The following is a 25,582-nucleotide window of genomic DNA, read 5'->3' on the forward strand; positions in this document are numbered from 1 at the left end:
GACAGGATCTTATCATGTATCTCTGTATACAGGGAGCTCCCCCTAGTGGTGACTGCAGACAGGATCTTATCATGTATCTCTGTATACAGGGAGCTCCCTCTAGTGGTGGCTGCAGACAGGATCTTATCTTGTGTCTCCGTATACAGGGTGCTCCCCCTAGTGGTGACTGCAGACAGGATCTTATCATGTGTCTCTGTATACAGGGAGCTCCCCCTAGTGGTGACTGCAGACAGGATCTTATCATGTATCTCTGTATACAGGGCGCTCCCTCTAGTGGTGGCTGCAGACAGGATCTTATCATGTATCTCTGTATACAGGGAGCTCCCCCTAGTGGAGGCTGCAGACAGGATCTTATCATGTATCTCTGTATACAGGGAGCTCCCCCTAGTGGAGGCTGCAGACAGGATCTTATCATGTATCTCTGTATACAGGAAGCTCCCCCTAGTGGTGGCTGCAGACAGGATCTTATCATGTATCTCTGTATACAGGGAGCTCCCCCTAGTGGTGACTGCAGACAGGATCTTATCATGTATCTCTGTATACAGGGAGCTCCCCCTAGTGGAGGCTGCAGACAGGATCTTATCATGTATCTCTGTATACAGGGAGCTCCCCCTAGTGGAGGCTGCAGACAGGATCTTATCATGTATCTCTGTATACAGGGAGCTCCCCCTAGTGGTGGCTGCAGACAGGATCTTATCATGTATCTCTGTATACAGTGAGCTCCCCCTAGTGGTGGCTGCAGACAGGATCTTATCATGTATCTCTGTATACAGGGAGCTCCCCCTAGTGCTGGCTGCAGACAGGATCTTATCTTGTGTCTCCGTATACAGGGTGCTCCCCCTAGTGGTGACTGCAGACAGGATCTTATCATGTGTCTCTATATACAGGGCGCTCCCCCTAGTGGTGGCTGCAGACAGGATCTTATCTTGTGTCTCTGTATACAGGGAGCTCCCCCTAGTGGTGGCTGCAGACAGGATCTTATCATGTATCTCTGTATACAGGGAGCTCCCCCTAGTGGTGGCTGCAGACAGGATCTTATCATGTATCTCTGTATACAGGGAGCTCCCCCTAGTGGTGACTGCAGACAGGATCTTATCATGTATCTCTGTATACAGGGAGCTCCCCCTAGTGGTGACTACAGACAGGATCTTATCATGTATCTCTGTATACAGGGAGCTCCCCCTAGTGGAGGCTGCAGACAGGATGTTATCATGTATCTCTGTATACAGGGAGCTCCCCCTAGTGGCGGCTGCAGACAGGATCTTATCATGTATCTCTGTATACAGGGAGCTCCCCCTAGTGGTGACTGCAGACAGGATCTTATCATGTATCTCTATATACAGGGAGCTCCCCCTAGTGGTGGCTGCAGACAGGATCTTATCATGTATCTCAGTATACAGGGAGCTCCCCCTAGTGGTGGCTGCAGAAAGGATCTTATCATGTATCTCTGTATACAGGGAGCTCCCCCTAGTGGTGACTGCAGACAGGATCTTATCATGTATCTCTGTATACAGGGAGCTCCCCCTAGTGGTGGCTGCAGAAAGGATCTTATCATGTATCTCTGTATACAGGGAGCTCCCCCTAGTGGTGACTGCAGACAGGATCTTATCATGTATCTCTGTATACAGGGAGCTCCCCCTAGTGGTGACTGCAGACAGGATCTTATCATGTATCTCTGTATACAGGGAGCTCCCCCTAGTGGTGGCTGCAGACAGGATCTTATCATGTATCTCAGTATACAGGGAGCTCCCCCTAGTGGTGGCTGCAGAAAGGATCTTATCATTATCTCTGTATACAGGGAGCTCCCCCTAGTGGAGGCTGCAGACAGGATCTTATCATGTATCTCTGTATACAGGGAGCTCCCCCTAGTGGTGGCTGCAGACAGGATCTTATCATGTATCTCTGTATACAGGGAGCTCCCCCTAGTGGTGGCTGCAGACAGAATCTTATCATGTATCTCTGTATACAGGGAGCTCCCCCTAGTGGTGACTACAGACAGGATCTTATCATGTATCTCTGTATACAGGGAGTTCCCCCTAGTGGTGGCTGCAGACAGGATCTTACCATGTATCTCTGTATACAGGGAGCTCCCCCTAGTGGTGGCTGCAGACAGGATCTTATCATGTATCTCTGTATACAGGGAGCTCCCCCTAGTGGTGGCTGCAGACAGGATCTTATCATGTATCTCTGTATACAGGGAGCTCCCCCTAGTGGTGGCTGCAGACAGGATCTTATCATGTATCTCTGTATACACGGAGCTCCCCCTAGTGGTGGCTGCAGACAGGATCTTATCATGTATCTCTGTATACAGGGAGCTCCCCCTAGTGGTGGCTGCAGACAGGATCTTATCATGTATCTCTGTATACAGGGAGCTCCCCCTAGTGGTGACTACAGACAGAATCTTATCATGTATCTCTGTATACAGGGAGCTCCTCCTAGTGGTGATTGCAGACAGGATCTTATCATGTATCTCTGTATACAGGGAGCTCCCCCTAGTGGTGACTACAGACAGGATCTTATCATGTATCTCTGTATACAGGGAGCTCCCCCTAGTGGTGGCTGCAGACAGGATCTCATCATTATCTCTGTATACAGGGAGCTCCCCCTAGTGGTGGCTGCAGACAGGATCTTATCATGTATCTCTGTATACAGGGAGCTCCCCCTAGTGGTGGCTGCAGACAGAATCTTATCATGTATCTCTGTATACAGGGAGCTCCCCCTAGTGGTGACTACAGACAGAATCTTATCATGTATCTCTGTATACAGGGAGCTCCCCCTAGTGGTGACTGCAGACAGGATTATACCATGTACCTCTGTATACAGGGAGCTCCCCCTAGTGGTGGCTGCAGACAGGATCTTATCATGTATCTCTGTATACAGGGAGCTCCCCCTAGTGGTGACTGCAGACAGGATTATACCATGTACCTCTGTATACAGGGAGCTCCCCCTAGTGGTGGCTGCAGACAGGATCTTATCATGTATCTCTATATACAGGGAGCTCCCCCTAGTGGTGGCTGCAGACAGGATCTTATCATGTATCTCTGTATACAGGGAGCTCCCCCTAGTGGTGACTGCAGACAGGATCTTATCATGTGTCTCTGTATACAGGGAGCTCCCCCTAGTGGTGGCTGCAGACAGGATCTTATCATGTATCTCTATATACAGGGAGCTCCCCCTAGTGGTGGCTGCAGACAGGATCTTATCATGTATCTCTGTATACAGGGAGCTCCCCCTAGTGGTGACTGCAGACAGGATCTTATCATGTATCTCTATATACAGGGAGCTCCCCCTAGTGGTGGCTGCAGACAGGATCTTATCATGTATCTCTGTATACAGTGAGCTCCCCCTAGTGGTGACTACAGACAGGATCTTATCATGTATCTCTGTATACAGGGAGCTCCCCCTAGTGGTGACTGCAGACAGGATCTTATCATGTATCTCTGTATACAGGGAGCTCCCTCTAGTGGTGGCTGCAGACAGGATCTTATCTTGTGTCTCCGTATACAGGGTGCTCCCCCTAGTGGTGACTGCAGACAGGATCTTATCATGTGTCTCTGTATACAGGGAGCTCCCCCTAGTGGTGACTGCAGACAGGATCTTATCATGTATCTCTGTATACAGGGAGCTCCCTCTAGTGGTGGCTGCAGACAGGATCTTATCATGTATCTCTGTATACAGGGAGCTCCCCCTAGTGGAGGCTGCAGACAGGATCTTATCATGTATCTCTGTATACAGGGAGCTCCCCCTAGTGGAGGCTGCAGACAGGATCTTATCATGTATCTCTGTATACAGGAAGCTCCCCCTAGTGGTGGCTGCAGACAGGATCTTATCATGTATCTCTGTATACAGGGAGCTCCCCCTAGTGGTGACTGCAGACAGGATCTTATCATGTATCTCTGTATACAGGGAGCTCCCCCTAGTGGAGGCTGCAGACAGGATCTTATCATGTATCTCTGTATACAGGGAGCTCCCCCTAGTGGAGGCTGCAGACAGGATCTTATCATGTATCTCTGTATACAGGGAGCTCCCCCTAGTGGTGGCTGCAGACAGGATCTTATCATGTATCTCTGTATACAGTGAGCTCCCCCTAGTGGTGGCTGCAGACAGGATCTTATCATGTATCTCTGTATACAGGGAGCTCCCCCTAGTGCTGGCTGCAGACAGGATCTTATCTTGTGTCTCCGTATACAGGGTGCTCCCCCTAGTGGTGACTGCAGACAGGATCTTATCATGTGTCTCTATATACAGGGCGCTCCCCCTAGTGGTGGCTGCAGACAGGATCTTATCTTGTGTCTCTGTATACAGGGAGCTCCCCCTAGTGGTGGCTGCAGACAGGATCTTATCATGTATCTCTGTATACAGGGAGCTCCCCCTAGTGGTGGCTGCAGACAGGATCTTATCATGTATCTCTGTATACAGGGAGCTCCCCCTAGTGGTGACTGCAGACAGGATCTTATCATGTATCTCTGTATACAGGGAGCTCCCCCTAGTGGTGACTACAGACAGGATCTTATCATGTATCTCTGTATACAGGGAGCTCCCCCTAGTGGAGGCTGCAGACAGGATGTTATCATGTATCTCTGTATACAGGGAGCTCCCCCTAGTGGCGGCTGCAGACAGGATCTTATCATGTATCTCTGTATACAGGGAGCTCCCCCTAGTGGTGACTGCAGACAGGATCTTATCATGTATCTCTATATACAGGGAGCTCCCCCTAGTGGTGGCTGCAGACAGGATCTTATCATGTATCTCAGTATACAGGGAGCTCCCCCTAGTGGTGGCTGCAGAAAGGATCTTATCATGTATCTCTGTATACAGGGAGCTCCCCCTAGTGGTGACTGCAGACAGGATCTTATCATGTATCTCTGTATACAGGGAGCTCCCCCTAGTGGTGGCTGCAGAAAGGATCTTATCATGTATCTCTGTATACAGGGAGCTCCCCCTAGTGGTGACTGCAGACAGGATCTTATCATGTATCTCTGTATACAGGGAGCTCCCCCTAGTGGTGACTGCAGACAGGATCTTATCATGTATCTCTGTATACAGGGAGCTCCCCCTAGTGGTGGCTGCAGACAGGATCTTATCATGTATCTCAGTATACAGGGAGCTCCCCCTAGTGGTGGCTGCAGAAAGGATCTTATCATTATCTCTGTATACAGGGAGCTCCCCCTAGTGGAGGCTGCAGACAGGATCTTATCATGTATCTCTGTATACAGGGAGCTCCCCCTAGTGGTGGCTGCAGACAGGATCTTATCATGTATCTCTGTATACAGGGAGCTCCCCCTAGTGGTGGCTGCAGACAGAATCTTATCATGTATCTCTGTATACAGGGAGCTCCCCCTAGTGGTGACTACAGACAGGATCTTATCATGTATCTCTGTATACAGGGAGTTCCCCCTAGTGGTGGCTGCAGACAGGATCTTACCATGTATCTCTGTATACAGGGAGCTCCCCCTAGTGGTGGCTGCAGACAGGATCTTATCATGTATCTCTGTATACAGGGAGCTCCCCCTAGTGGTGGCTGCAGACAGGATCTTATCATGTATCTCTGTATACAGGGAGCTCCCCCTAGTGGTGGCTGCAGACAGGATCTTATCATGTATCTCTGTATACACGGAGCTCCCCCTAGTGGTGGCTGCAGACAGGATCTTATCATGTATCTCTGTATACAGGGAGCTCCCCCTAGTGGTGGCTGCAGACAGGATCTTATCATGTATCTCTGTATACAGAGAGCTCCCCCTAGCGGTGACTGCAGACAGGATCTTATCATGTATCTCTGTATACAGGAAGCTCCCCCTAGTGGTGGCTGCAGACAGGATCTTATCATGTATCTCTGTATACAGGGAGCTCCCCCTAGTGGTGACTACAGACAGAATCTTATCATGTATCTCTGTATACAGGGAGCTCCTCCTAGTGGTGATTGCAGACAGGATCTTATCATGTATCTCTGTATACAGGGAGCTCCCCCTAGTGGTGACTACAGACAGGATCTTATCATGTATCTCTGTATACAGGGAGCTCCCCCTAGTGGTGGCTGCAGACAGGATCTCATCATTATCTCTGTATACAGGGAGCTCCCCCTAGTGGTGGCTGCAGACAGGATCTTATCATGTATCTCTGTATACAGGGAGCTCCCCCTAGTGGTGGCTGCAGACAGAATCTTATCATGTATCTCTGTATACAGGGAGCTCCCCCTAGTGGTGACTACAGACAGAATCTTATCATGTATCTCTGTATACAGGGAGCTCCCCCTAGTGGTGACTACAGACAGGATCTTATCATGTATCTCTGTATACAGGGAGCTCCCCCTAGTGGTGACTGCAGACAGGATTATACCATGTACCTCTGTATACAGGGAGCTCCCCCTAGTGGTGGCTGCAGACAGGATCTTATCATGTATCTCTGTATACAGGGAGCTCCCCCTAGTGGTGACTGCAGACAGGATTATACCATGTACCTCTGTATACAGGGAGCTCCCCCTAGTGGTGGCTGCAGACAGGATCTTATCATGTATCTCTATATACAGGGAGCTCCCCCTAGTGGTGGCTGCAGACAGGATCTTATCATGTATCTCTGTATACAGGGAGCTCCCCCTAGTGGTGACTGCAGACAGGATCTTATCATGTGTCTCTGTATACAGGGAGCTCCCCCTAGTGGTGGCTGCAGACAGGATCTTATCATGTATCTCTATATACAGGGAGCTCCCCCTAGTGGTGGCTGCAGACAGGATCTTATCATGTATCTCTGTATACAGGGAGCTCCCCCTAGTGGTGACTGCAGACAGGATCTTATCATGTATCTCTATATACAGGGAGCTCCCCCTAGTGGTGGCTGCAGACAGGATCTTATCATGTATCTCTGTATACAGGGAGCTCCCCCTAGTGGTGACTGCAGACAGGATCTTATCATGTATCTCTGTATACAGGGAGCTCCCCCTAGTGGTGACTGCAGACAGGATCTTATCATGTATCTCTATATACAGGGAGCTCCCCCTAGTGGTGGCTGCAGACAGGATCTTATCATGTATCTCTGTATACAGGGAGCTCCCCCTAGTGGTGACTGCAGACAGGATCTTATCATGTATCTCTGTACAGGGAGCTCCCCCTAGTGGTGACTGCAGACAGGATCTTATCATATATCTCTGTATACAGGGAGCTCCCCCTAGTGGTGACTGCACACAGAATCTTATCATGTATCTCTGTATACAGGGAGCTTCCTCTAGTGGTGGCTGCAGACAGGATTATACCATGTACCTCTGTATACAGGGAGCTCCCCCTAGTGGTGACTATCAGAACCAGTGTTTCCTCAGCTGAAGCTCCTCGTCATTTGTAAAACTACCACTCCCAACCTCTGTCTGTCAGATAATGCTGGGAGTTGTAGATTTGGAAAGCTGATAACAGCGTGGCCGCCGATGCCGTGACCCTAGAGGTATTGATCAGTGGGTGGCGCTGTGGTCAGGAGGCAGATGCTGTGTGGATTCCTCGCAGGAGCTGATATTATCCTCATCCCCCGATTATCCCGGCCAATCACTGCGACATCTGCAGCGCTGACACGGATTATCCACACGCAGGGATTACCGAGCCGCTGTCCTCGAAGGAGAGGCCGATCCCAAAACTTGGCAAGAAACCATCACCAAATCCAGGAATGAAAGTGTTAACCGTTTGCTTTATCAATTAATACAAAAATAAAATTTAAATAAATCATTAACCCTTCTAAGTCTGAAAGCTCCTTAAGGGGAGGACGGGAAAGTAATTATCGGGTATGTACATCTTTAAAAAACCGAGAGATTATTGAAATGTTATAGGTTGGGGGGGGGGGGGGTTAATGAGATGAGACCCCCACTATCCCACTATTATTAGATGAGGGGCTGCAGATTCCCAGCGTGCTCCGCCCCCTTTCATCCCAAATTAGCATAATTCTATTTTTAAGCTGAGGAGACATCACGCGATATTTGGGGTCTCGGCTCTCGGTTCCCCCCATAAGTGATAAAGTCTTCTGACCCGACTCAGATTATTTAAAGGTACGGCAGCATCAATCTAGAAGCCGATAATTGGGGATTTCTTGTCATTTTTCCCATCGGTCAGCACAACAGTGACTGTCTGTAATGGCTGATAACAGAGGACAATAGCTTTCATCCTTCAGCCCAAAAAAAGGAAAAGGGGAATTTGGGTTTGAAGAGAAACGTAGGGAAGCATCAGCATGGAGGCGTCATGTACGGCCGTGGGTTTAGTGTCTGCCCAAGATGGGAAGGGTCATGTGAAAGTAACCGCGACTAGACAAACTCAGCTCTGCTGCATCTGACAAATGTAGTCTTCCGATATGTGACAAATTCAACTTTGCTATTTCTGTTAGTCAGCTCTGCTACATCAGACATGTGGCAAACTCAGCCCTGCTACATCAGACATGTGGCAAACTCAGCTCTGCTACATCAGACATGTGGCAAACTCAGCCCTGCTACTTCAGACATGTGGCAAACTCAGCTCTGCTACATCAGACATGTGGCAAACTCAGCCCTGCTACATCAGACATGTGGCAAACTCAGCTCTGCTACATCAGACATGTGGCAAACTCAGCCCTGCTACATCAGACATGTGGCAAACTCAGCTCTGCTACATCAGACATGTGGCAAACTCAGCCCTGCTACTTCAGACATGTGGCAAACTCAGCTCTGCTACATCAGACATGTGGCCAAGTCAGCCCTGCTACATCAGACATGTGGCAAACTCAGCTCTGCTACATCAGACATGTGGCAAACTCAGCTTTGCTACTTCAGACATGTGGCAAACTCAGCTCTGCTACATCAGACATGTGGCAAACTCAGCTCTGCTACATCAGACATGTGGCAAACTCAGCTCTGCTACATCAGACATGTGGCCAAGTCAGCTCTGCTACATCAGACATGTGGCAAACTCAGCCCTGCTACATCAGACATGTGGCAAACTCAGCCCTGCTACTTCAGACATGTGGCAAACTCAGCTCTGCTACATCAGACATGTGGCAAACTCACCTCTGCTACATCAGACATGTGGCAAACTCACCTCTGCTACATCAGACATGTGGCAAACTCAGCTCTGCTAAATCAGACATGTGGCAAACTCAGCTCTGCTACATCAGACATGAGGAAAACTCAGCCCTGCTACATCAGACATTAGGAAAACTCAGCTCTGCTACATCAGACATGTGAAAACTCAGCTCTGCTACATCAGACATGTGGCCAAGTCAGCCCTGCTACATCAGACATTAGGAAAACTCAGCTCTGCTACATCAGACATGTGGCAAACTCAGCTCTGCTACATCAGACATTAGGAAAAATCAGCCCTGCTACATCAGACATGAGGAAAACTCAGCTCTGCTACATCAGACATGTGGCAAACTCAGCCCTGCTACATCAGACATGTGGAAAACTCAGCTCTGCTACATCAGACATTAGGAAAAATCAGCCCTGCTACATCAGACATGTGGAAAACTCAGCTCTGCTACATCAGACATAAGGAAAACTCAGCCCTACTACATCAGACATGTGGCAAACTCAGCCCTGCTACATCAGACATGTGGCCAAGTCAGCCCTGCTACATCAGACATTAGGAAAACTCAGCTCTGCTACATCAGACATGTGGCAAACTCAGCTCTGCTACATCAGACATGATGAAAACTCAGCTCTGCTACATCAGACATTAGGAAAAATCAGCTCTGCTACATCAGGCATGTGGCAAACTCAGCTCTACTACATCAGACATGTGGCAAAGTCAGCTCTGCTACATCAGACATGTGGCCAAGTCAGCCCTGCTACATCAGACATTAGGAAAACTCAGCTCTGCTACATCAGACATTAGGAAAACTCAGCTCTGCTACATCAGACATTAGGAAAAATCAGCCCTGCTACATCAGGCATGTGGCAAACTCAGCTCTACTTCATCAGACATGTGGCAAAGTCAGCCCTGCTACATCAGACATGTGGCAAACTCAGCTCTACTACATCAGACATTGGGAAAAATCAGCCCTGCTACATCAGACATGTGGCAAAGTCAGTTCTGCTACATCAGACACGTAAGCTCTGCTACATGTGATAAGATCTGCCTCTGATAAGCTCCTCTTTGCTGTACCTGCATACATAATGGATGGGGCTGGGCGCTGGGTTGGGGACTCGGTGCTGGGTTGGGAGCTCGGTGCTGGGTTGGGGGCTCGGTGCTGGGTTGGGGGCTCGGTGCTGGGTTGGGGGCTCGGCGCTGGGTTGGGAGCTCGGTGCTGGGTTGGGGCTCGGCGCTGGGTTGGGAGTTCGGCGCTGGGTTGGGGGCTCGGTGCTGGGTTGGGGGCTGGGTTGGGGGGCTCGGTGCTGGGTTGGGGACTCGGTGCTGGGTTGGGGGCTCGGTGCTGGGTTGGGGGCTCGGCGCTGGGTTGGGGGCTGGGTTGGGGGCTCAGCGCTGGGTTGGGGGCTCGGTGCTGGGTTGGGAGCTCGGTGCTGGGTTGGGGGCTCGGTGCTGGGTTGGGGGCTCGGCGCTGGGTTGGGAGCTCGGTGCTGGGTTGGGGCTCGGCGCTGGGTTGGGAGCTCGGCGCTGGGTTGGGGGCTCGGTGCTGGGTTGGGGGCTCAGCGCTGGGTTGGGGGCTCGGCGCTGGGTTGGGGGCTCGGTGCTGGGTTGGGGGGCTCGGTGCTGGGTTGGGGGCTCGGTGCTGGGTTAGGGGCTAGGCGCTGGGTTGGGGGCTTGGGCCGCCTGCAGACCCCATACTCACACACTGAAGTGGTAGATGAAGCAGCGCCATCCGCTCGGCCTCTCCAGGAAGTTGTAGATGTCGCCCTGCATGCTGGTGCGGGTCAGGTAGTGGCGGTAGAAGCACCTGGGGGAAGATTCCGGGTGGGTTTCCTTGGCGCCCCCACTCGGGCTGTTCACCTGCACCGTGGGGTCTTGCTGCGCAGAGCAGGGGGTCCCAGAGCCATTGTTTAAGGGGGGCTCTGCGCTGAGGGCCACAGATGAGTAGTGCAGGGGGTCCGGGGTCGGGGGCGCCGTGTGGCGGCTGTAGAGGGGGAGCCCCCTGCTGTCCCCCGGACCGCGCGACATGTCGCAGACTGCGGCTGATCAATATTTCACATCCTCAGAGCCGGTGTTAGATTGCAGCTCCGGAGTCCTGAGGGACCTGATGCCTTATCAGTGTCCTGCGCAGAGGGATCACGGCGGAGTCACCGCACAGGAGCCGGAGTCACTGCGGAGTCACCGCACAGGAGCCGGAGTCACCGCGGAGTCACCGCACAGGAGCCGGAGTCACCGCACAGGAGCCGGAGTCACCGCGGAGTCACCGCACAGGAGCCGGAGTCACCGCACAGGATCCGGAGTCACCGCAGAGTCACCGCACAGGAGCCGGAGTCACCGCACAGGAGCCGGAGTCACCGCACAGGAGTCGGAGTCACCGCACAGGAGCCGGAGTCACCGCACAGGAGCCGGAGTCACCGCGGAGCCACCGCACAGGAGCCGAAGTCACCGCACAGGCACCAGAGTCACCGCGGAGTCACCGCACAGGAGTCGGATTCACCACACAGGAGCCGGAGTCACCGCACAGGCACCAGAGTCACCGCACAGGAGTCAGAGTCACTGCACAGGCGCCGCCATCACCCCGAGCTGCGGAGGAAGGAGCACAGGTCACAAACACAGAAACTTTTCCAGAACTTCTCTTCCCTCCTCCGCTTGCTGTCAGTGATCACATCCTCTGCACTGACACACTGTACCACACCTGCAGCTGTGAGAAGCTCTGCAGTAACAAGACCGATTCCATCCACTGACAGCAAGCGGCAGCACCTCATCTGCAGAGCATCGCGCCTGGTTAATACAATGGATAGGAGAAAATGTGGCGGATCTGCAGAGCATCGCACCCAAATCACACTGCATGCGGTTATGTATATACTATATACAATGAGCTGCAGAACATCGCACCAGATATTACCTGCACTTAAACCTACTGTGGTCGTGACTACCCTAAAAAATGGTTAAAGCCCCCCCCCCACTGCTGCAGAGCATTACACCCTATATTCCGTGCACTTTCCTGCTGCAGACCCCTCCTGTACCCTGAGCCCCTAGCACACATAGTCTGCAGAGCATTGCACCCTATATTCCGTGCACTTTCCTGCTGAAGACCCCTCCTGTCCCCTGAGCCCCCCCCCCACAGTCTGCAGAGCATTACACCCTATATTCCGTGCACTTTCCTGCTGCAGACCCCTCCTGTACCCTGAGCCCCCCACACACAGGCTGCAGAGCATTGCACCCTATATTCCGTGCACTTTCCTGCTGCAGACCCCTCCTGTGCCCTGAGACCCACACACACACAGTCTGCAGAGCATTACACCCTATATTCCGTGCACTTTTCTGCTGCAGACCCTTCCTGTGCCCTGAGCCCCCCACACACACAGTCTGCAGAGCATTACACCCTATATTCCGTGCACTTTCCTGCTGCAGACCCCTCCTGTACCCGGAGCCCCCCACACACACAGGCTGCAGAGCATTACACCCTATATTCCGTGCACTTTCCTGCTGCAGACCCCTCCTGTACCCTGAGCCCCCCACAGTCTGCAGAGCATTACACCCTATATTCCGTGCACTTTCCTGCTGCAGACCCCTCCTGTACCCTGAGCCCCCCACACACAGGCTGCAGAGCATTACACCCTATATTCCGTGCACTTTCCTGCTGCAGACCCCTCCTGTACCCTGAGCCCCCCACACACAGTCTGCAGAGCATTGCACCCTATATTCCGTGCACTTTCCTGCTGCAGACCCCTCCTGTACCCTGAGCCCCCCACACACAGCCTGCAGAGCATTACACCCTATATTCCGTGCACTTTCCTGCTGCAGACCCCTCCTGTACCCTGAGCCCCCAGCACACATAGTCTGCAGAGCATTGCACCCTATATTCCGTGCACTTTCCTGCTGAAGACCCCTCCTGTCCCCTGAGCCCCCTCCCCCCCCCACAGTCTGCAGAGCATTACACCCTATATTCCGTGCACTTTCCTGCTGCAGACCCCTCCTGTACCCGGAGCCCCCCACACACACAGGCTGCAGAGCATTACACCCTATATTCCGTGCACTTTCCTGCTGCAGACCCCTCCTGTACCCTGAGCCCCCCACAGTCTGCAGAGCATTACACCCTATATTCCGTGCACTTTCCTGCTGCAGACCCCTCCTGTACCCTGAGCCCCCCACACACAGGCTGCAGAGCATTACACCCTATATTCCGTGCACTTTCCTGCTGCAGACCCCTCCTGTACCCTGAGCCCCCCACACACAGTCTGCAGAGCATTGCACCCTATATTCCGTGCACTTTCCTGCTGCAGACCCCTCCTGTACCCCCCACACACAGGCTGCAGAGCATTACACCCTATATTCCGTGCACTTTCCTGCTGCAGACCCCTCCTGTACCCTGAGCCCCCCACACACACAGTCTGCAGAGCATTACACCCTATATTCCGTGCACTTTCCTGCTGCAGACCCCTCCTGTCCCCGGAGCCCCCCACACACAGCCTGCAGAGCATTACACCCTATATTCCGTGCACTTTCCTGCTGCAGACCCCTCCTGTACCCTGAGCCCCCAGCACACATAGTCTGCAGAGCATTGCACCCTATATTCCGTGCACTTTCCTGCTGAAGACCCCTCCTGTCCCCTGAGCCCCCTCCCCCCCCCACAGTCTGCAGAGCATTACACCCTATATTCCGTGCACTTTCCTGCTGCAGACCCCTCCTGTACCCTGAGCCCCCCACACACAGGCTGCAGAGCATTGCACCCTATATTCCGTGCACTTTCCTGCTGCAGACCCCTCCTGTGCCCTGAGCCCCACACACACACAGTCTGCAGAGCATTACACCCTATATTCCGTGCACTTTTCTGCTGCAGACCCTTCCTGTGCCCTGAGCCCCCCACACACACAGTCTGCAGAGCATTACACCCTATATTCCGTGCACTTTCCTGCTGCAGACCCCTCCTGTACCCGGAGCCCCCCACACACAGGCTGCAGAGCATTACACCCTATATTCCGTGCACTTTCCTGCTGCAGACCCCTCCTGTACCCTGAGCCCCCCACAGTCTGCAGAGCATTACACCCTATATTCCGTGCACTTTCCTGCTGCAGACCCCTCCTGTACCCTGAGCCCCCACACACAGGCTGCAGAGCATTACACCCTATATTCCGTGCACTTTCCTGCTGCAGACCCCTCCTGTACCCTGAGCCCGCCACACACAGTCTGCAGAGCATTGCACCCTATATTCCGTGCACTTTCCTGCTGCAGACCCCTCCTGTACCCCCCACACACAGGCTGCAGAGCATTACACCCTATATTCCGTGCACTTTCCTGCTGCAGACCCCTCCTGTACCCTGAGCCCCCCCCCCACACAGGCTGCAGAGCATTGCACCCTATATTCCGTGCACTTTCCTGCTGCAGACCCCTCCTGTCCCCGGAGCCCCCCACACACAGCCTGCAGAGCATTACACCCTATATTCCATGCACTTTCCTGCTGCAGACCCCTCCTGTGCCCTGAGCCCCCCACACACACAGTCTGCAGAGCATTACACCCTATATTCCGTGCACTTTTCTGCTGCAGACCCCTCCTGTGCCCTGAGCCCCCCACACACACAGTCTGCAGAGCATTACACCCTATATTCCGTGCACTTTCCTGCTGCAGACCCCTCCTGTACCCGGAGCCCCCCACACACAGCCTGCAGAACATTGCACCCTATATTCCGTGCACTTTCCTGCTGCAGACCCCTCCTGTCCCCTGAGCCCCCCACACACAGTCTGCAGAGCATTACACCCTATATTCCGTGCACTTTCCTGCTGCAGACCCCTCCTGTACCCGGAGCCCCCCCCCACACAGTCTGCAGAGCATTGCACCCTATATTCCGTGCACTTTCCTGCTGCAGACCCCTCCTGTACCCGGAGCCCACCACACACAGCCTGCAGAGCATTACACCCTATATTCCGTGCACTTTCCTGCTGCAGACCCCTCCTGTCCCCGGAGCCCCCCACACACAGCCTGCAGAGCATTACACCCTATATTCCGTGCACTTTCCTGCTGCAGACCCCTCCTGTACCCTGAGCCCCCCACACACAGGCTGCAGAGCATTACACCCTATATTCCGTGCACTTTACTGCTGCAGACCCCTCCTGTCCCCGGAGCCCCCCACACACAGCCTGCAGAGCATTACACCCTATATTCCATGCACTTTCCTGCTGCAGACCCCTCCTGTGCCCTGAGCCCCCCACACACACAGTCTGCAGAGCATTACACCCTATATTCCGTGCACTTTTCTGCTGCAGACCCCTCCTGTGCCCTGAGCCCCCCACACACACAGTCTGCAGAGCATTGCACCCTATATTCCGTGCACTTTCCTGCTGCAGACCCCTCCTGTCCCCTGAGCCCCCCACACACAGTCTGCAGAGCATTACACCCTATATTCCGTGCACTTTCCTGCTGCAGACCCCTCCTGTACCCGGAGCCCCCCACACACAGTCTGCAGAGCATTGCACCCTATATTCCGTGCACTTTCCTGCTGCAGACCCCTCCTGTACCCGGAGCCCCCCACACACAGGCTGCAGAGCATTACACCCTATATTCCGTGCACTTTCCTGCTGCAGACCCCTCCTGTACCCGGAGCCCCCCACACACAGTCTGCAGAGCATTACACCCTATATTCCGTGCACTTTCCTGCTGCAGACCCCTCCTGTACCCGGAGCCCCCCCACACACAGCCTGCAGAACATTGCACCCTATATTCCGTGCACTTTCCTGCTGCAGACCCCTCCTGTCCCCTGAGCCCCCCCACACACAGTCTGCAGAGCATTACACCCTATATTCCGTGCACTTTCCTGCTGCAGACCCCTCCTGTACCCGGAGCCCCCCACACACAGTCTGCAGAGCATTGCACCCTATATTCCGTGCACTTTCCTGCTGCAGACCCCTCCTGTACCCGGAGCCCCCCACACACAGGCTGCAGAGCATTACACCCTATATTCCGTGCACTTTCCTGCTGCAGACCCCTCCTGTACCCGGAGCCCCCCACACACAGGCTGCAGAGCATTGCACCCTATATTCCGTGCACTTTCCTGCTGCAGACCCCTCCTGTACCCGGAGCCCCCCACACACAGTCTGCAGAGCATTGCACCCTATATTCCGTGCACTTTCCTGCTGCAGACCCCTCCTGTACCCGGAGCCCCCCACACACAGGCTGCAGAGCATTACACCCTATATTCCGTGCACTTTCCTGCTGCAGACCCCTCCTGTCCCCGGAGCCCCCCACACACAGGCTGCAGAGCATTACACCCTATATTCCGTGCACTTTCCTGCTGCAGACCCCTCCTGTCCCCGGAGCCCCCCACACACAGGCTGCAGAGCATTACACCCTATATTCCGTACACATTCCTGCTGCAGACCCCTCCTGCACCCGGAGCCCCCCACACACAGCCTGCAGAGCATTACACCCTATATTCCGTGCACTTTCCTGCTGCAGACCCCTCCTGTACCCTGAGCCCCCCACACACAGGCTGCAGAGCATTACACCCTATATTCTGTGCACTTTCCTGCTGCAGACCCCTCCTGTACCCGGAGCCCCCCACACACAGGCTGCAGAGCATTACACCCTATATTCCGTGCACTTTCCTGCTGCAGACCCCTCCTGTACCCGGAGCCCCCCACAGTCTGCAGAGCATTACACCCTATATTCCGTGCACTTTCCTGCTGCAGACCCCTCCTGTACCCGGAGCCCCCCACACACAGTCTGCAGAGCATTGCACCCTATATTCCGTGCACTTTCCTGCTGCAGACCCCTCCTGTCCCCGGAGCCCCCCACACACAGGCTGCAGAGCATTACACCCTATATTCCATGCACTTTCCTGCTGCAGACCCCTCCTGTACCCGGAGCCCCCCACACACAGTCTGCAGAGCATTGCACCCTATATTCCGTGCACTTTCCTGCTGCAGACCCCTCCTGCACCCGGAGCCCCCACACACAGGCTGCAGAGCATTACACCCTATATTCCGTGCACTTTCCTGCTGCAGACCCCTCCTGTACCCGGAGCCCCCCACAGTCTGCAGAGCATTACACCCTATATTCCGTGCACTTTCCTGCTGCAGACCCCTCCTGTACCCGGAGCCCCCCCACACACAGTCTGCAGAGCATTGCACCCTATATTCCGTGCACTTTCCTGCTGCAGACCCCTCCTGTCCCCGGAGCCCCCCACAGTCTGCAGAGCATTACACCCTATATTCCGTGCACTTTCCTGCTGCAGACCCCTCCTGCACCCGGAGCCCCCCACACACAGTCTGCAGAGCATTACACCCTATATTCCGTGCACTTTCCTGCTGCAGACCCCTCCTGTACCCGGAGCCCCCCACAGTCTGCAGAGCATTACACCCTATATTCCGTGCACTTTCCTGCTGCAGACCCCTCCTGCACCCGGAGCCCCCCACACACAGTCTGCAGAGCATTACACCCTATATTCCGTGCACTTTCCTGCTGCAGACCCCTCCTGTACCCGGAGCCCCCCACACACAGTCTGCAGAGCATTGCACCCTATATTCCGTGCACTTTCCTGCTGCAGACCCCTCCTGTCCCCGGAGCCCCCCACACACAGTCTGCAGAGCATTACACCCTATATTCCGTGCACTTTCCTGCTGCAGACCCTTCCTGTACCCTGAGCCCCCACACACAGTCTGCAGAGCATTACACCCTATATTCCGTGCACTTTCCTGCTGCAGACCCCTCCTGTGCCCTGAGCCCCCACACACAGTCTGCAGAGCATTACACCCTATATTCCGTGCACTTTCCTGCTGCAGACCCCTCCTGTACCCTGAGCCCCCACACACAGTCTGCAGAGCATTACACCCTATATTCCGTGCACTTTCCTGCTGAAGACCCCTCCTGTACCCGGAGCCCCCCACAGTCTGCAGAGCATTACACCCTATATTCCGTGCACTTTCCTGCTGCAGACCCCTCCTGCACCCGGAGCCCCCCACACACAGTCTGCAGAGCATTACACCCTATATTCCGTGCACTTTCCTGCTGCAGACCCCTCCTGTACCCGGAGCCCCCCCACACACAGTCTGCAGAGCATTGCACCCTATATTCCGTGCACTTTCCTGCTGCAGACCCCTCCTGTCCCCGGAGCCCCCCACACACAGGCTGCAGAGCATTACACCCTATATTCCATGCACTTTCCTGCTGCAGACCCCTCCTGTACCCGGAGCCCCCCACACACAGGCTGCAGAGCATTACACCCTATATTCCGTGCACTTTCCTGCTGCAGACCCCTCCTGTACCCTGAGCCCCCACACACAGGCTGCAGAGCATTACACCCTATATTCCGTGCACTTTCCTGCTGCAGACCCCTCCTGTACCCGGAGCCCCCCACAGTCTGCAGAGCATTACACCCTATATTCCGTGCACTTTCCTGCTGCAGACCCCTCCTGTACCCGGAGCCCCCCCACACACAGTCTGCAGAGCATTGCACCCTATATTCCGTGCACTTTCCTGCTGCAGACCCCTCCTGTCCCCGGAGCCCCCCACAGTCTGCAGAGCATTACACCCTATATTCCGTGCACTTTCCTGCTGCAGACCCCTCCTGCACCCGGAGCCCCCCACACACAGTCTGCAGAGCATTACACCCTATATTCCGTGCACTTTCCTGCTGCAGACCCCTCCTGTACCCGGAGCCCCCCACAGTCTGCAGAGCATTACACCCTATATTCCGTGCACTTTCCTGCTGCAGACCCCTCCTGCACCCGGAGCCCCCCACACACAGTCTGCAGAGCATTACACCCTATATTCCGTGCACTTTCCTGCTGCAGACCCCTCCTGTACCCGGAGCCCCCCACACACAGTCTGCAGAGCATTGCACCCTATATTCCGTGCACTTTCCTGCTGCAGACCCCTCCTGTCCCCGGAGCCCCCCACACACAGTCTGCAGAGCATTACACCCTATATTCCGTGCACTTTCCTGCTGCAGACCCCTCCTGTGCCCTGAGCCCCCACACACAGTCTGCAGAGCATTACACCCTATATTCCGTGCACTTTCCTGCTGCAGACCCCTCCTGTACCCTGAGCCCCCACACACAGTCTGCAGAGCATTACACCCTATATTCCGTGCACTTTCCTGCTGCAGACCCCTCCTGTACCCGGAGCCCCCCACAGTCTGCAGAGCATTACACCCTATATTCCGTGCACTTTCCTGCTGCAGACCCCTCCTGCACCCGGAGCCCCCCACACACAGTCTGCAGAGCATTACACCCTATATTCCGTGCACTTTCCTGCTGCAGACCCCTCCTGTACCCGGAGCCCCCCACAGTCTGCAGAGCATTACACCCTATATTCCGTGCACTTTCCTGCTGCAGACCCCTCCTGCACCCGGAGCCCCCCACACACAGTCTGCAGAGCATTACACCCTATATTCCGTGCACTTTCCTGCTGCAGACCCCTCCTGTACCCGGAGCCCCCCACACACAGTCTGCAGAGCATTGCACCCTATATTCCGTGCACTTTCCTGCTGCAGACCCCTCCTGTCCCCGGAGCCCCCCACACACAGTCTGCAGAGCATTACACCCTATATTCCGTGCACTTTCCTGCTGCAGACCCCTCCTGTGCCCTGAGCCCCCACACACAGTCTGCAGAGCATTACACCCTATATTCCGTGCACTTTCCTGCTGCAGACCCCTCCTGTACCCTGAGCCCCCACACACAGTCTGCAGAGCATTACACCCTATATTCCGTGCACTTTCCTGCTGCAGACCCCTCCTGTACCCGGAGCCCCCCACAGTCTGCAGAGCATTACACCCTATATTCCGTGCACTTTCCTGCTGCAGACCCCTCCTGCACCCGGAGCCCCCCACACACAGTCTGCAGAGCATTACACCCTATATTCCGTGCACTTTCCTGCTGCAGACCCCTCCTGTACCCGGAGCCCCCCCACACACAGTCTGCAGAGCATTGCACCCTATATTCCGTGCACTTTCCTGCTGCAGACCCCTCCTGTCCCCGGAGCCCCCCACACACAGGCTGCAGAGCATTACACCCTATATTCCATGCACTTTCCTGCTGCAGACCCCTCCTGTACCCGGAGCCCCCCACACACAGGCTGCAGAGCATTACACCCTATATTCCGTGCACTTTCCTGCTGCAGACCCCTCCTGTACCCTGAGCCCCCACACACAGGCTGCAGAGCATTACACCCTATATTCCGTGCACTTTCCTGCTGCAGACCCCTCCTGCACCCGGAGCCCCCCACACACAGTCTGCAGAGCATTACACCCTATATTCCGTGCACTTTCCTGCTGCAGACCCCTCCTGTACCCGGAGCCCCCCACACACAGTCTGCAGAGCATTGCACCCTATATTCCGTGCACTTTCCTGCTGCAGACCCCTCCTGTCCCCGGAGCCCCCCACACACAGTCTGCAGAGCATTACACCCTATATTCCGTGCACTTTCCTGCTGCAGACCCCTCCTGTGCCCTGAGCCCCCACACACAGTCTGCAGAGCATTACACCCTATATTCCGTGCACTTTCCTGCTGCAGACCCCTCCTGTACCCTGAGCCCCCACACACAGTCTGCAGAGCATTACACCCTATATTCCGTGCACTTTCCTGCTGCAGACCCCTCCTGTACCCGGAGCCCCCCACAGTCTGCAGAGCATTACACCCTATATTCCGTGCACTTTCCTGCTGCAGACCCCTCCTGCACCCGGAGCCCCCCACACACAGTCTGCAGAGCATTACACCCTATATTCCGTGCACTTTCCTGCTGCAGACCCCTCCTGTACCCGGAGCCCCCCCACACACAGTCTGCAGAGCATTGCACCCTATATTCCGTGCACTTTCCTGCTGCAGACCCCTCCTGTCCCCGGAGCCCCCCACACACAGGCTGCAGAGCATTACACCCTATATTCCATGCACTTTCCTGCTGCAGACCCCTCCTGTACCCGGAGCCCCCCACACACAGGCTGCAGAGCATTACACCCTATATTCCGTGCACTTTCCTGCTGCAGACCCCTCCTGTACCCTGAGCCCCCACACACAGGCTGCAGAGCATTACACCCTATATTCCGTGCACTTTCCTGCTGCAGACCCCTCCTGTACCCGGAGCCCCCCACACACAGTCTGCAGAGCATTGCACCCTATATTCCGTGCACTTTCCTGCTGCAGACCCCTCCTGTCCCCGGAGCCCCCCACAGTCTGCAGAGCATTACACCCTATATTCCGTGCACTTTCCTGCTGCAGACCCCTCCTGTCCCCTGAGCCCCCCCCCACAGTCTGCAGAGCATTACACCCTATATTCCGTGCACTTTCCTGCTGCAGACCCCTCCTGTCCCCGGAGCCCCCCACACACAGGCTGCAGAGCATTACACCCTATATTCCGTGCACTTTCCTGCTGCAGACCCCTCCTGTCCCCGGAGCCCCCCACACACAGGCTGCAGAGCATTACACCCTATATTCCGTGCACTTTCCTGCTGCAGACCCCTCCTGTCCCCGGAGCCCCCCACACACAGGCTGCAGAGCATTACACCCTATATTCCGTGCACTTTCCTGCTGCAGACCCCTCCTGTCCCCGGAGCCCCCCACACACAGCCTGCAGAGCATTACCTGCCTCCTCGCTCCATCCTCCCGCTCTGCCGCCACCTGTCCGCTGTGTCCGCGGCTCCGCCCCTCTCTCCCGGTGTCACTCCCCGTCCTCCCCGACTAATGAACCACAAGTGCCAGCAATGCCAGTGAGTGACGGGTGACTGGAGGAAAATAACCCCCAACATCTCACTGGAATTCACATACTTGTCTGCAGAGCTTCGCACTGCACAATCTATAGCGGCAACTAAAGCCCCGGGCGGAGAAGGAGCCGCCACCAGGGGGCAGTGTGCGGTGGGCGCAGGTCACACCCGGCGTCTGCGCTGCGGAAAGTCGCATCACTGACGGCACAGAGCAGGGGGGATCTGTGCGACATCTACAGGGTCTGCACTGATCACAGAAGATCCCACAGGGTCTGCACTGATCACAGAAGATCCCACAGGGTCTGCACTGATCACAAAAGATCCCACCAGAGTCTGCACTGATCACAGATGATCCAACCAGGGTCTGCACTGATCACAGAAGATCCCACAGGGTCTCCACTGATCACAGAAGATCCCACCAGGGTCTGCACTGCTCACAGAAGATCCCACAGGGTCTGCACTGATCACAGAAGATCCAACCAGGGTCTGCACTGATCACAGAAGATCCCACCAGAGTCTGCACTGATCACAGATGATCCAACCAGGGTCTGCACTGATCACAGAAGATCCCACCAGGGTCTGCACTGATCACAGAAGATCCAACCAGGGTCTGCACTGATCACAGAAGATCCCACCAGAGTCTGCACTGATCACAGATGATCCAACCAGGGTCTGCACTGATCACAGAAGATCCCACCAGAGTCTGCACTGATCACAGATGATCCAACCAGGGTCTGCACTGATCACAGAAGATCCCACAGGGTCTCCACTGATCACAGAAGATCCCACCAGGGTCTGCACTGATCACAGATGATCCAACAGGGTCTGCACTGATCACAGAAGATCCAACCAGGATCTGCACTGATCACAGATGATCCAACCAGGGTCTGCACTGATCACAGAAGATCCCACCAGGGTCTGCACTGATCACAGAAGATCCAACAGGGTCTGCACTGATCACAGAAGATCCAACCAGGGTCTGCACTGATCACAGATGATCCCACCAGGGTCTGCACTGATCACAGAAGATCCCACAGGGTCTGCACTGATCACAGAAGATCCAACAGGGTCTGCACTGATCACAGAAGATCCAACCAGGGTCTGCACTGATCACAGATGATCCAACCAGGGTCTGCACTGATCACAGAAGATCCCACAGGGTCTGCACTGATCACAGAAGATCCAACAGGGTCTGCACTGATCACAGAAGATCCAACCAGGGTCTGCACTGATCACAGATGATCCAACCAGGGTCTGCACTGATCACAGAAGATCCCACAGGGTCTGCACTGATCACAGAAGATACCACCGGGGTCTGCACTGATCACAGAAGATCCCACAGGGTCTGCACTGATCACAGAAGATCCAACCAGGGTCTGCACTGATCACAGAAGATCCAACCAGGGTCTCCACTGATCACAGAAGATCCAACCAGGGTCTGCACTGATCACAGAAGATCCAACCAGGGTCTGCACTGATCACAGAAGATCCAACCAGGGTCTGCACTGATCACAGAAGATCCAACCAGGGTCTGAACAGATCACAGATGATCCCACCAGGGTCTGCACTGATCACAGAAGATCCCACAGGGTCTGCACTGATCACAGAAGATCCCACAGGGTCTGCACTGATCACAGAAGATCCAACCAGGGTCTGCACTGATCACAGAAGATCCCACCAGGGTCTGCAGTGATCACAGATAATCCAACCAGGGTCTGCACTGATCACAGAAGATCCAACCAGGGTCTGCACTGATCACAGAAGATCCCACCAGGGTCTGCAGTGATCACAGATGATCCCACCAGGGTCTGCACTGATCACAGAAGATCCAACCAGGGTCTGCACTGATCACAGATGATCCCACCAGGGTCTGCACTGATCACAGAAGATCCAACCAGGGTCTGCACTGATCACAGAAGATCCCACCAGTGTCTGCACTGATCACAGATGATCCCACCAGGGTCTGCACTGATCACAGAAGATCCAACCAGGGTCTGCACTGATCACAGAAGATCCAACCAGGGTCTGCACTGATCACAGATGATCCCACCAGGGTCTGCACTGATCACAGAAGATCCAACCAGGGTCTGCAGTGATCACAGAAGATCCCACCAGGGTCTGCACTGATCACAGATGATCCCACCAGGGTCTGCACTGATCACAGAAGATCCAACCAGGGTCTGCACTGATCACAGATGATCCCACCAGGGTCTGCACTGATCACAGAAGATCCAACCAGGGTCTGCACTGATCACAGAAGATCCCACCAGGGTCTGCACTGATCACAGAAGATCCCACCAGGGTCTGCACTGATGACAGATGATCCTACCAGGGTCTCCACTGATCACAGAAGATCCCACCAGGGTCTGCACTGATCACAGATGATCCAACCAGGGTCTGCACTGATCACAGAAGATCCAACCAGGGTCTGCACTGATCACAGATGATCCAACCAGGGTCTGCACTGATCACAGAAGATCCCACCAGGGCCTGCACTGATCACAGATGATCCCACCAGGGTCTGCACTGATCACAGAAGATCCAACCAGGGTCTGCACTGATCACAGAAGATCCAACCAGGGTCTGCACTGATCACAGATGATCCCACAGGGTCTGCACTGATCATAGAAGATCCAACCAGGGTCTGCACTGATCACAGATGATCCCACCAGGGTCTGCACTGATCACAGAAGATCCAACCAGGGTCTGCACTGATCACAGAAGATCCAACCAGGGTCTGCACTGATCACAGAAGATCCCACCAGGGCCTGCACTGATCACAGATGATCCCACCAGGGTCTGCACTGATCACAGAAGATCCAACCAGGGTCTGCACTGATCACAGAAGATCCAACCAGGGTCTGCACTGATCACAGATGATCCCACCAGGGTCTGCACTGATCACAGAAGATCCCACCAGGGTCTGCACTGATCACAGAAGATCCCACCAGGGTCTGCACTGATCACAGATGATCCCATCAGGGTCTGCACTGATCACAGAAGATCCCACCAGGGTCTGCACTGATCACAGAAGATCCAACCAGGGTCTGCACTGATCACAGATGATCCCATCAGGGTCTGCACTGATCACAGAAGATCCCACCAGGGTCTGCACTGATCACAGAAGATCCAACCAGGGTCTGCACTGATCACAGATGATCCCACAGGGTCTGCACTGATCATAGAAGATCCAACCAGGGTCTGCACTGATCACAGATGATCCCACCAGGGTCTGCACTGATCACAGAAGATCCAACCAGGGTCTGCACTGATCACAGAAGATCCAACCAGGGTCTGCACTGATCACAGAAGATCCCACCAGGGCCTGCACTGATCACAGATGATCCCACCAGGGTCTGCACTGATCACAGAAGATCCAACCAGGGTCTGCACTGATCACAGAAGATCCAACCAGGGTCTGCACTGATCACAGATGATCCTACCAGGGTCTGCACTGATCACAGATGATCCCACCAGGGTCTGCACTGATCACAGAAGATCCCACCAGGGTCTGCACTGATCACAGAAGATCCCACCAGGGTCTGCACTGATCACAGATGATCCCATCAGGGTCTGCACTGATCACAGAAGATCCAACCAGGGTCTGCACTGATCACAGAAGATCCAACCAGGGTCTGCACTGATCACAGAAGATCCAACCAGGGTCTGCACTGATCACAGATGATCCTACCAGGGTCTGCACTGATCACAGAAGATCCAACCAGGGTCTGCACTGATCACAGATGATCCCACCAGGGTCTGCACTGATCACAGATGATCCCACCAGGGTCTGCACTGATCACAGAAGATCCCACCAGGGTCTGCACTGATCACAGAAGATCCCACCAGGGTCTGCACTGAT

General features: G+C 54.6%; 1 protein-coding gene across 3 annotated transcripts in view; it reads right to left on the reverse strand.

The window, feature by feature from the left end:
• Positions 1 to 21,792, reverse strand: part of LOC138675042 (potassium voltage-gated channel subfamily KQT member 1-like) — a 57,733-nt gene extending 35,941 nt beyond the window's left edge. Inside the window, exons 1-2 of one of the 3 annotated variants that reach the window (XM_069762998.1) lie at positions 21,602 to 21,792; positions 10,729 to 11,609 (exon numbers count right to left, since the gene is read on the reverse strand). In XM_069762998.1, coding sequence (XP_069619099.1) covers positions 10,729 to 11,054 — 326 coding nt within the window. In that variant the 5' untranslated portion in view covers positions 11,055 to 11,609; positions 21,602 to 21,792. Of the gene's footprint in view, positions 1 to 10,728; positions 11,610 to 21,601 lie in introns of those variants that run through there. The other 2 variants (XM_069762999.1, XR_011320637.1) reach the window with 2 other exon arrangements.
• Between the last annotated feature and the right edge of the window lie 3,790 nt (positions 21,793 to 25,582).

Source organism: Ranitomeya imitator, chromosome 4, assembly GCF_032444005.1.
Source record: "Ranitomeya imitator isolate aRanImi1 chromosome 4, aRanImi1.pri, whole genome shotgun sequence".
NCBI classification, from domain to species: domain Eukaryota; kingdom Metazoa; phylum Chordata; class Amphibia; order Anura; family Dendrobatidae; genus Ranitomeya; species Ranitomeya imitator.